This window comes from Homarus americanus, unplaced genomic scaffold, assembly GCF_018991925.1.
Source record: "Homarus americanus isolate GMGI-L3 unplaced genomic scaffold, GMGI_Hamer_2.0 scaffold6317, whole genome shotgun sequence".
In the NCBI taxonomy this organism is placed as follows: domain Eukaryota; kingdom Metazoa; phylum Arthropoda; class Malacostraca; order Decapoda; family Nephropidae; genus Homarus; species Homarus americanus.
The window spans coordinates 11471735-11489347 of NW_024730668.1; the positions used below are offsets into that span (position 1 = coordinate 11471735).

The window sequence follows — 17613 nt, forward strand, 5'->3', positions numbered from 1 at the left end:
ACAATAATTTTGTTGCATACAGTAATGTTGTTGCTCACCTTAATGTTGTTGCACACAATAATGATGTTGCACATAGTAATGTTGTTGCAAACAATAATGTTTTTGGACACAATAATGTTGTTGGACACAATAATGTTGTTGTACACAATTATGTTGTTGCACACAGTAATGTTGTTGCACAGAATAATGTTGCACACAGTAATGTTTTTGCACACAATAATGATGTTGCAAACAATAATGTTGTTGGAGACAATAATTTTGTTGGACACAATAATGTTGTTGGACACAATAATGATGTTGCACTCAATAATGTTGCTGCACACAATAATGTTGTTGCACACAATGATGTTGTTGCACACAATAATGATGTTGCACTCAATAATGTTGCTGCACACAATAATGATGTTGCACACAATAATGTTGTTGCACACAATAATGTTCTTGGACACAATAATGTTGTTGCAAACAATTATGTTGTTGGACACAATAATGTGGTTGGACACAATAATTGTTGTTGGACACGAAAATGTTGTAGGACACGATAATGTTGCTGGACACAATAATGTTGTTGGACACGATAATGTTGTTGGACACAATAGTGTTGTTGCACACAATAATGTTGTTGCACACAATGATGTTGTTGGAGACAATAATGTTATTACACACAATAATGTTGTTGGACGCAATAATGTGGTTGGACACAATAATGTTATTGGACACAATAATGTTGTTGCACACAATAATGTTGTTCGACACAATAATGCTGCTGGAGACAATAATGTTGTTGCTCAGTGCACTCAATAATGTTGTTGGACACAATAATGTTGTTGCTCACTGCACACAATAATGTTGTTGCACGCTGTAATGGTGTTGCTCACTTGACTCACTAATGTTGTTGGACACAATAATGTTGTTGCTCACTGCACACAATAATGTTGTTGCACAGAGTAATGTTGTTGCTCACTTCACTCAACAATGTTGTTGGACACAATAATGTTGTTGCTCACTGCCCACAATAATGTTGTTGCAGGCAGTAATGTTGTTGTTCACAGTAATGTTGTTGAAAACCGTTATGTTGCTGCACATAATTATGTTGCTGCACAAAAATGTTGTTACACTCAATAATTTTGTTGCACACAATTATGTTGTTGCACACAATAACGATGTTGCACACAATAATTTTGGTTGCGCAAAGTAATATTGTTGCACATAATAATCTTGTTGCAAAATAATGTTGTTGCACACAATAATGTTGTTGTATATAATGTAGTTGCACAAAATAATGTTTCAAAATATGTTTGTTGCACACACTAATGTTATTGCACATAATAATGTTGTTGTACACAATAATGTTGTTTCACACAATAATGTTGTTGCACAAAACAATATTGTATAGCACACAATAATTTTGTTGCACAAAACATTGTTGTATAGCACACAATAATGTAGTTGCACAAAATAATGTTGTTGCATACAATAATGGTTGTAAAATAATGTAGTTGCACAAAACAATGTTGTATTGCATACAATAATGGTATTGCACACAATAATGTAGTTGCACAAAATAATGTTGCAAAATAATGTTGTTGCACTCAATAATGTTGCACACAATAATGTTGCACAATAAAGTTGCACAATAATGTTATTGCACACAATAATGTTGTTACAAACAATAATGTAATTGCACAAAATAATGTTGCAATTTAATGTAGTTGTATACAATAATGTTCATGCAAAATAATTTTGTTGCACTCAATATGGTGTTTCACATAGTAATGTTGCACAAAATAATTTTCTTAAATAAGATTGTTGCACACAATAATGCTGTTGGACACAATAATTATAGTAACAAAAAATAATGTTGCAAAATAATGTTGTTTCACACAATATGTTGTTTCACACAATCATGTAGTTGCATATAATAATGCTGTTGAACATAATAATGTTGTTGCACAAAATAATGTTGCAAAATAATGTTGTTGCACATAATAATGTAATACACACAACATGTTCTTCCACATAGTAATGTTGCACACTGCAGACAATATGGTGTTGCACACTGCACACAATAATGTTGTTGCACACAACAAAGTTATTGCACCACTCTGCACAATAATGTTGTTGCACACAATAATGTTGTTGGACGCAATAATGTTGTTGCACACAGTATGTTGTTGCACATTACACACAATAATGTTGTTGCACATTACACACAATAATGTTGTTGCACACAGTATTGTTGTTGCACACAATAATGTTATTGCACATAATAATGTTGTTGCACACAATAATGTTGTTGCATACAATAACGATGTTGCACACTATAATGTTGCACACAATAATGTTATTGCACACAATAGTGTTGTTGCACACAATAATGTTGTTGCACACAATAATGTTGTTGCACACAAAAATGTTGTTGCACACAATAATGTAGTTCCACACAATAATGTTGTTGCACACAATAATGTAGTTGCACACAATAATGTTGTTGCACAGAATAATGTTGTTGCACACAATAATGTTTTTGCAAAGCCTATATAGTTGCACTCGCCGATATCGACTTACATAGCAATTCAGACGCAGTTAGCATTCTAGGCTCATAAGGAGGGGTAGTTGCACATATAAATACTAAAATGTTCTTACATTCTGATATAAACACACACGTGATAGGGATGCACACCTTGAGAAAGCCACACTTACCGATGTACTAGTCACATACACATTTGCAAACGTATAAGTCGCTGGCCTAGCACAAGCTGATTTAGTCGTACATCCTGATTTAGTCGTGCAACAGATCGAAAGACACACGCTGACATAGGCACATTTGCTATAGTAATGTAAACGCACATCCCAGTCCGGGAAGGCTACATGACTCCTCTTGGTTGGTTTTATGATAAGTTAATAACCCTATTCGTTCATACTAATGCACCACACATTTCTTATAGATAACTCTTATCTCCTACGGTATGAAAGATATGGTCATACCGAAAATGAAGTCCTGCTCCGCCCAGGTAACTATGGAGGCAAGTTTGGCGTCGTTGGCACTGCAAACAGAGGCGGCGCTTGACCATGTCTGCTCATCCGTGCTGAAGAAGTAACAGTGGTCGTTGCTCTGTTCCCACCCTTCTGCACAGTACCGCTTATCTGCACACAAGTAAGATTGTGAAAGTGACCTGACTATAAATAACTTTGTGACCTTCCCTTTAAGGGTAACTGCATTGTTTTATTTGTATTAAGATTATGAAGCTAACGTAATTTATAAACAAGGAATATTCTGAAACTGACCTGAGTGCATAAAGAAATGTAAAGCTCTTCCAATTATACAGTATATACGGGAATAAAACCACCAGAAGTACAGTACATGTAGACTGGAGTATAATACTGTACAAGTAAGGCTGTAACACAGATTTGATTACTATAATAAGAAAGTGACAGTGAATTAACTGCCATCAAGACTATGCCATTTGATTAAGACTCGGAACATTAAGATAATTGCCTTTTTCATACGAATGAAGTGTTTAGGAACAGGTCAGAGAGGTATCGTTGTTTAATTTATTCACCGAGGTGTCCCCTTGCCAAAGAGTGAAATTATTGAAACAAGATAATTTGAAAATTAATTGTCTAAGGTTAGATGGCAAAGGAAGAATATTTTTGTGCGAGGTATACACAGACTGCTAGTCTGGGATATACAATATATGATTTTTGTTAGCCAGAGGGAGGTTCTGTAAAATGTAATTTCAACCCAAATATCATGGCTTTTTTAGATGAACCCGCAAGCCGATTTAGGGGTCGTGCTGGTAGCACTTTTAAGTACAGCTCGTCAAAACACTTAGCTATGAAAATACAGTATCTATAGAGCAAAGAAAGTAGTGAAATTTCTTCGCGAAAATATATTGCTGGGAATTTCTGGTATAGATATTATTGTTGGTTGATTTGGTGGAATTTTTCTATTCTGAATCGAGGAAGTGAATTGCCCAAACTTTATACCCATAATCAATCCACAGATGACAGCAGTATTCATTCTGAGAGTGCACATGCCTTACATTATGTATATGATTATCAACTGTTCAACAGTGAAATAGCGCCTGGCTCAGAACATGAACCTACAAGTAAACGTCACTATAGTAGTTTTGGCTAAATCTCTAACAAAATTTGTCATTGTAAGACTTGAAGCGCCTCAAACCTCAGTGTTGTGTGATGATGGGAGAACTGTGCTGTTGAGTTAATTACAAGGTCAATTGGTACCACTGAGTAAACTCGAAGTAAAGCTGGTAAGTTTTTGTTAACTTAGGATAGAACTGTGAAACTTGATTTAATTCAAAGTAAAAATGTGAAACTTGACATAACTCAAAGCAATTGTATGTCAGGCTTTGAATATCGAAATAACCATAAGTAAGACTCCGACGCTAAGTTAACTCCGAGGAAGAAAGGTACATTGAGAACCTTAAATTAAGGCTGACAATGGGCTAACTAAGAGCAAAAAAGTGTCACTAAGATAACTAAATATAGGGCTGTGACACTGAGTTAACTGACAGTGATGCCAACTTCACTACTAATTAGACTTTCAGTCTTTCACCCTTATTTAACTACTCTGATTTAATTAAAGAGTAGGGCTATCCTACTGAGTTAGCTGTAGGTAGATATGACACATGCAGTTAAATATAACTAAGACTAACAACGAATTATCTACAAGAAAGACGGTCATAATTAGTTAAATACAAGTAATATTATCACAGCGAGTAACGTACAAGCAAGCGTATCACAATGAATTAACTACAAGTAGATCGGTAGAACTGCGTTAACTACAGATAACACTGCCACACTGTGTTAACTCAAGGTGAATCCATCACACTAAGTTAAGTGAAAGAAATACCGGACTGTCAGACTGAGTTAAAGAGAAGCAAGGCTTTGACAATGAGTCAAGTACAAAAAGACTGACTTAAGTACCAATAATCAATAAAACTGAAACACAGAGGTAATGAACCACAAGCAAGACTGCCGTAATCAGTTAACTACGTGTAAAACTGACACGGAGCTAACTGCAAATGACAAAGGCATAGAATTAACTAAAACTAAAACTGTCATACTATGTAAATTAAAAGTTAAATTTTTCAACTTAATAACAATAAGTTTATTACACCTAAGTAGGTACTACTGTCACATTGATTTAACTAAAAGTAATATTGAAACAATGAGTTTACACTAACACCGAGAACAAGAAAGAGGAATAAGTGGCTTATGTACTCACTGTCCGGTGGTAGGAGATTGATTGGGTCGCCAACGCCCACCTCACACACGTAATGGCGAGGGTCGTGACAGTCCGTGGGTACCCAAGACGGTGTCATCTTTCCGGGATCACCTACCGACACATAACAGTGTTCATGCTCTCCCCGTTAAGAGTTATTCTAACTTAGGAAAACGTCAGATTCTGCATATGCCCACGTGTTCGTGACAGATGCGAGCAAATTAAACATAGTCCAGGCATTCTGGAATGCGTCAATCAATGGTACGACGTGTACAGGTCTGCATTGAGGCAGAGGGGGGCAACTTTGAACATTTCCTTTAGGTTGGAATAAAGAGGGGTCACACTGTGGAGATCTGTGAATATATGATTACAAAAACCTACGGGGGGTTTCAGTTCAAATTCACTCTCATTAATACAACATCTTAAATGTATTGTAACATGGGAACCATGCAGAATCTGACATTTTACCATAGAGACATTGTGGTTTAGAATAATCCTAGGATTTCATCCTCCAATTTAATGTACTTTTTTCTGAATCACAAAGACAACAAAGCCTAGGATCAGACATAGGGCGATTACATCGGTAACATAATCGATTACGATTATATGGTAAATTTATGATTACGATTACGATTACAGGAAAATGGATGCAATCGATTACGTTTACGATTACATGATGCGTAATCATGATTACAATCATGATTACAATCATGATTACTTCAAAAGAAATGTGCATAAATAAATGAACTTACTATAAAAATTCAATTTACTGTTTGTCAACCTGGTACAATTAAATCATATTTTCTGAGAGATGAAAGGGGTAGACATAATGCATTATACATAATGGTGAGGGCATTTAATAGACAAGAAATAAATCAAAATCTTAAATAGATGGATCTTAATGTTCATAAGAGTAATACGTAACTTATAAATACAGAAATGTATCTGACCTAAATAACTCTGAAGTTTTGGAATATTATGAACACAAATGCTTATAAGAGGATAGTAATTTAGTGCTCTTATAAAATTACATGTTTGATTTACTGCATACTGAGATATACCAAAGACATTACTTTCAGTAAATGTAGATTATCAAAACAATACTGTATTACGAAAATTCAAATTTAACAATATTTTTTTCTTAGACAAGAATTAGTCCTCAAAGGATTTGAAACATACGGTGTCCATTATATCAAAGATAGTTTCAAGAATAAAAACAATCTAATGATATTCATTTAAACAAATCAAAAGTACAGTCCATATTATGCATCAATAACTAAGAAAATATTGAGTGGTTATACCTTCTCATGTCATGGATATGGAAATTATAGCTTTTTATTTTTGTTGAAATTTATGAAAAACTAGACTCTGCAAGGTCTTATTAATAAGCTGGCACCTATCCGGCCTGAAGATTCGGCTAGCACACTGAATACTCTCTCAACAGGTGCTGAAGTTGCTGATACTACAAGGTAATTCATTGCGAGCTTGGAGAGGACAGGCATGGATGCTTTGTTTTTTCCCAGAATTTAAGGCAGGTGTTTTACAGGTAGCTTGTGACCTCCACAGAGCTTGTGTTTTGTATTTTTGTTGTAGTTCTGGGAGCAGATAAGTAGCTAATGAGATTACTTGACTTGCTTGGGGGGGTGTCAAGGTTGATGATTCTGCAGGGCTTGTGGGTGAAGGAGTCACTGACTCAGCTTCCTTTATTAGGGCAGTTCGTTGCTCCTGAATTTCACTTTCTTTACACCAAGCCAGTTTGAAGCGAGAATCCAGAGTAGCTGCCATCTTGCAAAGTACTTAGTCTTCAAAGACTGAAAGGCACCTCTCTAGGGACTGTCTGAGAGCATCAACAGGTTTGTTGTTGGATCTTGAATGCATAATTATCTGAATCCTCAATCATGGATACAAGGGATAATAAAGCTGCATGTCTGAGTGCTAGCACGCGTTCTCTGTTTGCTTAGACGTAAATCAGTGTTTACCAGCACGAATGTCTAAATCTTACTGACTCGATATTTTGTTTTTAGCAGCTAGAGTATTACAGATATAACATGGATGGTGAATGTTTGCCGAATAGAGATTACTGTATGGAAAATTATGATCTCAATATTGTAAGAAAAGGAAATGAAGTATGCACTTATTATTGTAATCGTGAAAGTAATTGTTATTACGATTAAATTTTGAATGCAATCGATTACGATTACTTCAAAAACTGTAACCGATTGTAATCGATTACGATTACAGATTACGATTGCCCCATGTCTGCCTAGGATTGCTTTTGTTGTCCTTGTGTCCTTGTTATCCTTGTATAACTTGATTTAATTATGCAAATGAATCATATCAACATAATTATTACGATTTCTCATCGGCGATTCCTTGTTCCAACTGCAACAGGTTATCAAAGTAATATTGTATCGTGTTATTATCGTAGTCATATGCTGTGTGTGTGTCGCGCGCACAGGGTGGTGTAATGCGTCTAGTGTGGCAGCAAGCACTGTTTGCTTCCTCTCGCCTTCAGCTACCGTCGCTGGCTACCCTCGTGGTGAACAGGGAGGCAACTTGCATATGTCTTCCCCTGCCAGTACACAGCTTCTTCACCATCAAGATTTCTGCTGTGCCTCCTCGTGGCAACACAAAGTAACTGGGTGCCTCGTGGCCCAGACTAGAACAGAAGGGGATCTCGGAGCAGCAGTGGGCCCCAGAACGACCGCGCATAGGCCCACTGGCAAATGGTCATGTCCTGACGCCTACCAACCACTGCCCCGCTACCTTGCTTACAGAGGTCCAGTAAGACCGCAACGGCAGTATAGGCGGAAGAGGTGACAAACATGGGAACCCAATAACTGCACCGGCAGATGAAGGCAATGCAAGATGGATACGCTACTAAGACGAAACCCAACTAACTATGCTCAGCAGTCCATAGCAACTCTCCCTCTCCCCAGTCGTTTCAATTGCTTGCACGACTGGATCAGGAAAAGGGAAAGCCAAAATGTGGGGTTGCAGCCTGCGCGCCTGCCTCATCACATAAATCAACTCACACGCAGCCATCATTCAGCTCATCATAATTCTCATTATCATCAAATTACCTATACCCCCAAAAGTCCTGTGGCGACGGACGAGTGGCGACGGGGACAAGGAAAGATGACTGCCGGGAGTCTCTAGCCAAAACCTGCACTAAGGCGACACAAATAAGATGGTCGTTTATGCAGTGGGATCTAGGCAGCAGTGCAATCTGGTCCTGTCTGTGCGAGTGAGCAGCCCGGTAAGGTCATCCTTATGCGGTCGAAATCACGATCATGATCACAGATCAAAGCAAAAACAAACAATACCACCTCTTATGGTCGATGCATGGAATGTCAGGACCCTTCTGGATACAGGCACAAATGAGCGTCCTGAAAGAAGAACCGCCTTTGTGGCCGAAGAGCTGTCTATGTATAAAATCGACATAGCAGCCATTAGCGAGTCCCGGCTCCCAGACGAGGATCGACTCACAGAACGGGGTTTGGCTATACCTTCTTCTGGAAGGGTAACCCTGCTGCGGAAAGAAACTGCATTTATGGAGTTGGCTTTACCATTCGCCAATCCATCCTACATAGGCTAACTAAAATGCCTGTTGGGAGGAATGAGCGCCTCATGACGCTCCGAGTCCCAATTAATCACTCACGTCATAACTTCTTCATCAGTGCATACACCCCAACAATGGATGCCGAACCGTGACAGAGTGCAAACTTCTATCCGCAGAGAAAATAAGGTTGTGCTCCTAGGTGATTTCAATGCCACAGTTGGAAGAGATGCTGACATAAGGTAGGGAATCATAGGGAGAAACGGAGTAGGCAAGTGTAATCCCAGCGGCCTACTCCTTAACGATTGTGTGCTGCACACAACCTGTGGAATGCTCTGCCTTCCTCTGTGTTTCCATACTCACACAATCTGTCTCACTTCAAAAAGCTGGATTTCCGGCATTTTCGTGGTGTAGATTAATATAATCTTTTCTTTTTTTCTTTTTTCTTTCTTTTTACTCTTATTTTTTCGTCCCCTAGGCCAGTTGTGGGTCGATGACCTGTGCCCGAGTGGTCTATTTATTCCCCGTTAAAAAAAAAAAATATTAATAATAAAACTATTACCAATACCTTGTTTAGGCAGGCCGACAAGGTCAAGGGTTCGTGGCAACGCCCACGATCCAAACACTGGCATCTCATTGACTACATCATTGCCAGAGAAAGAGATCCCTGAGATGTCCTCATCACCCGAGCCATGTGTGGCTCAGATGACTGTGACACTGATATCGGTTCGTCAGAGCCAAACTCTCACTTCACGTCGCCCCAAAACGGTGAAAGCAGGAACCCTCCAGAAAGTGTTTTAACTCTAAGCGTCTGGAGAATGCAGCGGTTGCGCATGCTTTCAGAGAGCAGCTCGACCATGAACTGGTAAACAACCCGACAACAAACAACCCAAATCCCAATGCCTTGTGTGTGCGCGCGTGTGTATGTGTGCGTGTGTGTGTCAGCGCGTGTGTGTGTGTGTATATGTGCGTGTATGTGTGTGTGTGTGTGCGCATGTGTGTGTGAGAGCGTGCGTGTGTGAGAGCGTGCGTGTGTGTGTGTGTGTGTGTGTGTGTGTGTGTGTGTGTGTGTGTGTGTGTGTGTATGTGTGTGTGTGTGTGTGCATGTGCCTGTGTGTGTGTGTGTGTGTGTGTGTGTGTGTGTGTGTGTGTGTGTGTGTGTGTGTGTGTGTGTGTGTGTGTGTATGTGTGTGTGTGCACGTGTGTGTGTGTATGTGCGTGTGTGTCTGTGTGTGTGTGTGTGTGTGTGTATGTGTGTGTGTGTGTGTGTGTGTGTGTGTGTGTGTGTGTGTGTGTGTGTGTGTGTGTGTGTGCGTGTGTGTGTGTGCGTGTGTGTGTGTTACACTAAATAGGTATAATTGTCGATGAAGTCTTAAAAAGCAACTTGAAGTTTTTGCCGAGTCGGGATAACTTTATATTTTTTTGCTATATTACAGGGCAAATACGATTTGACGGATACATTTAGAAAAATAAGCTGAAACTTTAAGACTATGTAGAGGAGTCCTTCTTAGCTAATATGCTGAAAGTAAAAAAAAATCAGGTTGTGAGTGTTCTCGCTATCGTAAAAAAGTGGCAGCCATCTTTGATTTTGGCGTATGATTTTTTTTGATTACCGCTAGCAGGCGAATTAAGACTTATTGAGGTAATTAATTGTTTTAAATGTTTGTCTTGGTGTGCTTTTTAAATCCCATCTTTGTTGGCTGATATAAAAAAATATTTCAGTAATAATGAGAACATTTTTAATTTATCGCAGATGCAAAAATAAAAATTTGGGCATAAAGATAATATGTCTTTAAATAAAAGTTATAGAACGCCTCAAAGCCGATACATAGTCATACAATAGGCCTATAGTACCGGGTAACACCTTGACTTGAGGTACGCCAAAGATGTTGCAAATTAAAAAACAATTATGTTATTTAACTAAATACAGAAAGCTGCATTTACGTTTTGTTTTGTTTTTATTAGCTTAGGGACCTTCTGTACATAACCAGAAAATTTTAGCTTGTTATTCAAAATGTTAAGGCCATAATGCAATTGCAATATCCTCTGTTGCTGAAGGCATGCTATGTATCTCTGTGTGAGGTAACTGCAATATTGGATGGTGTACAATCTAGTGCATTGCAGGATGGTGTGGATCTTTTGGAAAGAAGATTACAAGAAACGGGATCTGTGGCAGAACTGAAAAGCTGTGGGTTCAGTACTTTAAGCTTGTTGGGCTTATGAGGCTTTTTGTGGGAGCAGAATATTATAGTGATTTAAGACTCTACCTGTATCGTATACAACTCATGATACCATACCCACACGCAGCTGGGCACCTGCATTACACAAAGTCAACTCAATTCTACCTTAAGCAGATGCTTAGACTGGATGCCATCATGAAACCAAAAGAATACGACAAGTTTACCAATTATGGCTACTTCACGGTGCGAAGATTTGACAAGTACTGGTCTGACTCGAGGGCGTGGTATCACCCTCAGTTATAGTTAAATGGGCCTTTTCAATGCCTGCAGCATCAAGAGTAGTCAGCGCTATGGAACTCTTCAGTGGGGTGACTAGTGCCACTTCTGAGCTGCATATTGACCTGCGAGTCTCGACAAAGTCGCAACCTTGCTGACATGAAGATTTTCCTGGACTGGTTAACCAGTGGAAGAAATCTCCTAGCTTCCCTGATGCTATACTCTTCCTGATGCGCACAAATAAAGAGCTCCAATCTGCCATCACTCTCGCACGAGAGAAGCAGTGGTTTGATTTTGCTTCTTCTATTGACCAGTCTACATCTATAGGTGATATATGGCGCACCATTAACCGTGCCCGGGGCACCAACGCCAGGCTCGCGCTCCACCCCAGACCTGCCCGTGCCGAGGCTCTCTCCCAGACGTGGCAGGAGGTTGCCTCCATCGACGCACTACCACCCGCTGTACGTGACATCACCCTCGCTCTGCAGCCACAACGCCGACAACATATCTCTGAGTGCCAAGACCTACCTGCAGACACTGACGTGCCTTTCACACGGCGTGAATTACTAAATGCTGTTAACCGCGGTCTGTCCACCGCCCCTGGCAATGGCGGCGTCACCTATGATGTGCTAAATGCCCTTGTTACCACACCTGTAGATCCCCTCCTTTGTCTATTTAACCTCTCTTATGATACTGGACAGCTGCCTCACTTATGGAAGACTGCCACCACCATCCCAGTCCCTAAACCAGGCAGACAAGACGAATATCTTCCAATCTTCCTCATCTTCTGCTTCTCAAAGATGATGGAACGCATGATACACCACCGCCTCCACTGGAAAACTGAAGTCCACCTGTACCCTGAAATCTATGGGTTTCGCCCTGGGAAGAGTACTTCTCACTGCATCGCTCACTACATGACGAACACCTCAGCCAAAACCTCCCTCTTTGTCGACTTCAAGGGTGCATTTAATAAAGCCAATAGTGAAGTGGTCCTTGAGGGACTCACTCACATGGATGTGAAGGGCAAACTCCTCACGTGGATAGCTGCCTACCTCTCCCATCTACAGGCCCGTGTCCGTTTTCAGGGCCACTACTCTATGATCAGGATCCTTAATCTAAGCACGCCTCGTGGTGATGTCCTCAACGCCATTTTTACAGAGTGCGCTGTAGACGGACACATCATAAGTTACGGTGACAATCTTCTCCTCCAAATTACTACAATGCAATGAACAAATTATACTCTCCATGTTCGCCCGGACCTGTCAAACACACTAAAACCAAGTTCGTCTCACGCTTCCGGCGTTAGACACCGCTGACTCTGCAACTACCCGTGTCTGCCACTACCAGAGCCACCACCTCCGCTGTCGTCGCCCACGTCGTCTCCCAGTGCCGCCAATGAACGAGTCCCCTTCAGTCCCTCACCCACGGCTTCAAAGGATCCTGTCAGGGTCCTACGTCTCATGTACATTGCCATCGTGAGAGCCGTCATAGATTATGCCTCTCCTGTCCTTGTAGTTGTCTCCCAACGCGAGAAGCAAAGCATAGAGAAAATCCAAAACAGAGTGATTAGACTCATCCTCGGCTGCCCTATGATCACCAGAATAGAATTCATGCAGCGGGAACTGATCCTGCTCCCCGTTTGCAATCGAATTAGTGCTCTCAATGCCATCCTTGGTGTTAAACTTCTTCGCAGTGAGCAACTGACTCCCCTATCGCGCTCACTGCACTCACATCTTAACATCCTCTTGCGCCAGTCTGTCCCTACCACACTTCCCTACCCTTCTCAACACTGACCCGTCCACAATGCTGCTGACATTCTCCGTTATTACCTCTACACCACCTCGACCTCTTTCCCTCTCGAGTTTACTCATCTGTCTCTACCGTCGTGGACTTCCTGGACTGTTGACGTTATCGTCCACACCTTCCCTGGTCGTAAATCCACCCAACTACGGTATATACTCAAACTTAACTGCCTTGAGCAGGTTGATGATGTCGCCTCCTCTCTTACGACCTCCCACCCTCTTCTCTTTGTCTACTGTGATGGGTCTGTTACCACGATGGGCAGCGCTGGGGCAGCCGTGTGGATTCCTGAGCCAGGCCCGCAGAAAAATGAGGGTCCATGATTGAACCTCCTCCACTGATACTTAGAGCATAGCCATCCTCGCGGACATTAATAAGGACGCGACCTATGCCCACACTGAACGCCAGAGCCTCCTTATAATCAGTGAGAGCACTTCTGCACTAGCGAGGCTCAAATTATCCTCTCCTCCTCCCCTGCCGCCTAACATACCCTAACTGCCGTTGCTGGGCTAGAGCAACTGATGACATCCGTGTCAAGTTTATTTGGATCCCGTCACATAAAGGAATAACTGCCTGTGTGGCATACACTCTGAAACAACGGGGTAGTGCCACACTCCGCCGCTATGACGCTGTAACCGTTGACGACAACGGCCACTACAATGAGTATCAATCTCTGACTCGATCCCAACAGATTGTGTACATGAGACTGCGCCTAGGGTACAGGTACAGTCGGGGTCAAAAGTCTTGAACACTTAGCAATATATGGCATCTACTTCTGAGTTATATATTTATGATTGGGATATACTAATAACACTGCTTGTCATCACATATTATGCCTGAACCACAAAATGGGATAAAACTCTCCTTAATACGTAAGATGTTCGAGTACTTACAGGCCAAATTCTGTCAAGTGTTCAAGACTTTTGACCACGACTGTACCTATGGGAGTACATTGGCAACTTTGAGACTGACCGCACTATTTGTAAACTTTGTGGTCAACCCGACTCTCACATCTTCTCTCACTACATCCTCACTTGCCCTATGACCTCATCCTGCAGGTCCCCAGCCGTTACCAACATCTCGTTCCTCCCTGACCAGATATCTCTCCTCCTAGAGACATTATTAGGGACCTGCCATGCTTTGCCATAAACAGATGAATCGTACCGGGAAATTTCCCTCCACTAGGGCTGGGCAGGAATTGATTCCTGCGATTCTGATGAGTTACCTCAGAATCGGTTTCCAATTTGGGAACCGGTTCCCATGAAGCGATTCCACTAACACTACAGTGAGAGTAAGTTGTCGACCGTCCTACCCTGACCTCCTGTGGCGCCGCACTGGCGGGTAGCCGTTACTTTTCTTTTTCTTTTATCCTCTTCACCAAATGATCGGCTCGTTAGCCGCTTGGACGATCGGTCATTTCTCTGTTACGCACTGTTGGCAAGTACTGGGCATGCAGAAACAACAGAAGTTCAAGAACCATCTACAAGCATGTCAGTACAAGTGGAGTCCCCAGGTTCCTCACACACTGTTACAACACAACCAAAGTAAAGCTCACACTGGGCTAAATTCGATGCCAAGGTTGAAAAAATTGCACTCGTCTCTTCAACACACCCGTCTACAGGGCCTTATATTGAAATGAGAAGATATATGGAAGAATCGACAATTCCTAGAGAAGAAGATCCGCTAGACTGGTGGAAAAAACATGCCGCACTTTTCCCCAAACTCCAAGAGCAAGCGAAAATGTTCCTCTGCTCCCCAACATCATCAGTGCCCTCAGAAAGGCTTTTTTCTAAGGCCTGCGAACTAGTGTCCCAAAGACTTAGCTGTCTAAAGGACAAAAACGTGAATATGATCCTCTTCCTTAACAAGAACATGAAGTAGAAGTAGAGTAGACACTCCTTGTGTTTTGCAGTCATTTCTTACGGAATGAGACACTGTTTTGTTAATTATAAATTCTAATTAATTAAGAGGTTAGACTGATAACAAATAGCTTTGTTACGTACAGTTTTTTGGTTTCTTTATGATTACACAGCTGCATGAATGTGTTTGAATAAAAACTGTATTACGTTCCCAATATAGGCTTCAATTAATTATTATGACTGATCAACAATTGGCATTAGTGTATGTGTGCACTGTGAAGGAGTAATGTTTTTAATCATAATGATCAAAGTTATGTATTTATTTACAAAATGATTGGCATTATTTTTATGCTAGGGAAATTATATTTCTGTAAAGTAAACAGATAAGAAGTACATGTTTATTTCCAAATTATTTACATTATTTTTTAAAGGAAATTAGATTTTGGTAATTACAACAAAAATATTTGACAATGACCTACCACAGAAGTGAGGAATAAACATCTTTCATTGCTTTCTTAAGTTTATTGTATTCCCCAAATAAAATAAAATTTAAATATTTAATACATTTACATGCTGTCCTTCCAAGACAGCAGTGATGACATGACAGAGATTAGCAGTCCCGTTACCGTGAGGCATGAGGGAGGCCTTTTAGTTGCGCTGCCCCCTATAACTATGACATTATTTGCTTACTTTGAGGAATCGATTCTAGAATCGATTCCAGCGATTCCATTGGCACAGAGAATCGGAACCGTCGATTCCAATTTTAACGATTCTTGTCCAGCCCTACCCTCCACATACTCATTCTGTCACTTTATGTAACTTGCTGACAAATCCCATGACCCTTCAGGCATTTACGCTCTTAACGCATGAGTCACGAAGGCAAGCATGAACTACGCATGCTTCCCTGAAGGGCACTGTAAACGCTAACCCCCTCGCGGGGCAAATAATAAAAAAATTACACCTCCACAATCCATTCAATCTAGCCATACCTCTCCTAACCTCCCTGGCGAATGGCACCGCGTTGTGGCCAATGAAAATGTGAAATGTGTCGACGCCCGGTCAGTTGGAGATGCATCTATGGAGACAATGGAGGGCAAAGTATTTAGTAACATCCATCTGCAACGAAGAAATAACGTCAAGTCCTTGGCAAGTGTGGCAAAATCAATAAAAGTAATTGACAAAGAAGTTAACATCAATCCTCACCAGTAGTTCCACCGGAATGTATGCTTTATCGGGAACGAAGATGAGCTTGCAGCATATTTAACGTATGAATAGGCCACTCGCCCCTCTTGTTATCTTTGATTACTGCCCTTTGCGGAAAGGAAACAAAGCTTCCCTTGTTCTAGTGATAAAAAATTTGGCCCCTGTGAAATTGTTTTTTCCCCTGGAACAGTGTACACCATTGATGATGGATATCGTCTTCACCGTGTTATGAGGCAGCGTCTTGCAACATAATCATATGCACACAATACACATTGTACATCGAAGAAGGGTATGCAAAATGTTCACGTTATGTTCGTTGGGTTTGGAATTCCTATCACAAAGGATGAGGAACACTTTCGTCGTATAGGTAAAGCGGCGGCGTCTTGATATGTAGTAGAAAATTATATACAACTTTGCATGTCAAAGCAGGAGTTTTTGGGAAACACACAAAACAAGGCAAGGTTTATTACTCTCCTCTCCTCCCATCATGAGGCTTCTGGTTGTAAGTTCACCAGTCACAAGCACATGCTGACAGACTAGTATTAACTACAGCAACAGGAATAGGAGATTCAGGAAATGAAGACACAAACCTTCTTCATTCGCCAATCCTGATATAGATACTAAGAGTATGTGGCAAGCAAATAGAACTCATCCAAGTAAGATTTACAGCAGCAAGAGATTACGGAGAGCCATGAATGAAATGAATAACAGTTTGTTGTTTCTGCATGCGGTTACGAGCTGTAATATGACATCCGCTACATATCGCAAAGGAAAGAATGTCCCATTTAAGAAACTTAAAGAAGATCTCGTACTCCGCATTCAGGTGTAAGTCTTCAACAATCCCTAATCTTCTACACATGACATAATTATGGCCAGTGAAACATTTCTTCTTGTCAGTCTCAATGTAAAGAGGTACCATATGTGTCTACGAACAATAGTTAAACAAGCAGGGCTGTCAAATTCTATTTGGCTACATTACCTTCAACGTCAGCCGCAGCACGTCAGAATGGATCTAGAACTAACTGACTGCAGTTGGAGGCAGGAAGGTGGACCCTAAAAAACATATCCATATCTTCAAATACTGTACCTGTACACATCCCTACTTCAATTTATAGCATGCAACTGCAGAGCAGCGTATGATCACAATTGTAAATGTCGCAGAAGTGGAATTCCCTGCACCTCCATGTGTGGATGCTGAGACGGGCATGGCTGCAGTAACCGAGCCTCTAATGATGACGAAGTCAGGGATGAGTTTCTTAGCGAAATGAAGATGAAACAAGTTCACCATCCTCACAAAAAAGGCAACTGAAATAGATATAGTTATAATCTTGCTTTATCTCTAATTTATTGTTTTTACCGAGCCTTCGTGGGTAAACGTGATCGTGCGGGTCCACCCATGGAAGGTTGCTATCCCTCATCTTCCCCTCCCTCCAATTAGGTACACTAGGCTCGCGCCTCACATAAGCGAGCAGCTTTAACATTAGGATA

At 40.9% G+C, this 17613-nt stretch overlaps 1 protein-coding gene across 1 annotated transcript in view; it reads right to left on the reverse strand.

Moving 5' to 3' along the window:
• LOC121867235 (macrophage mannose receptor 1-like) overlaps positions 1 to 17613 on the reverse strand; it is a 259604-nt gene that overhangs the window by 80970 nt on the left and 161021 nt on the right. The window contains exons 11-12 of the mRNA XM_042367087.1: positions 5252 to 5362; positions 2989 to 3147 (exon numbers count right to left, since the gene is read on the reverse strand). Of these exons, the coding sequence (XP_042223021.1) occupies positions 2989 to 3147; positions 5252 to 5362 (270 nt within the window). The remainder of the gene's footprint in view (positions 1 to 2988; positions 3148 to 5251; positions 5363 to 17613) is intronic.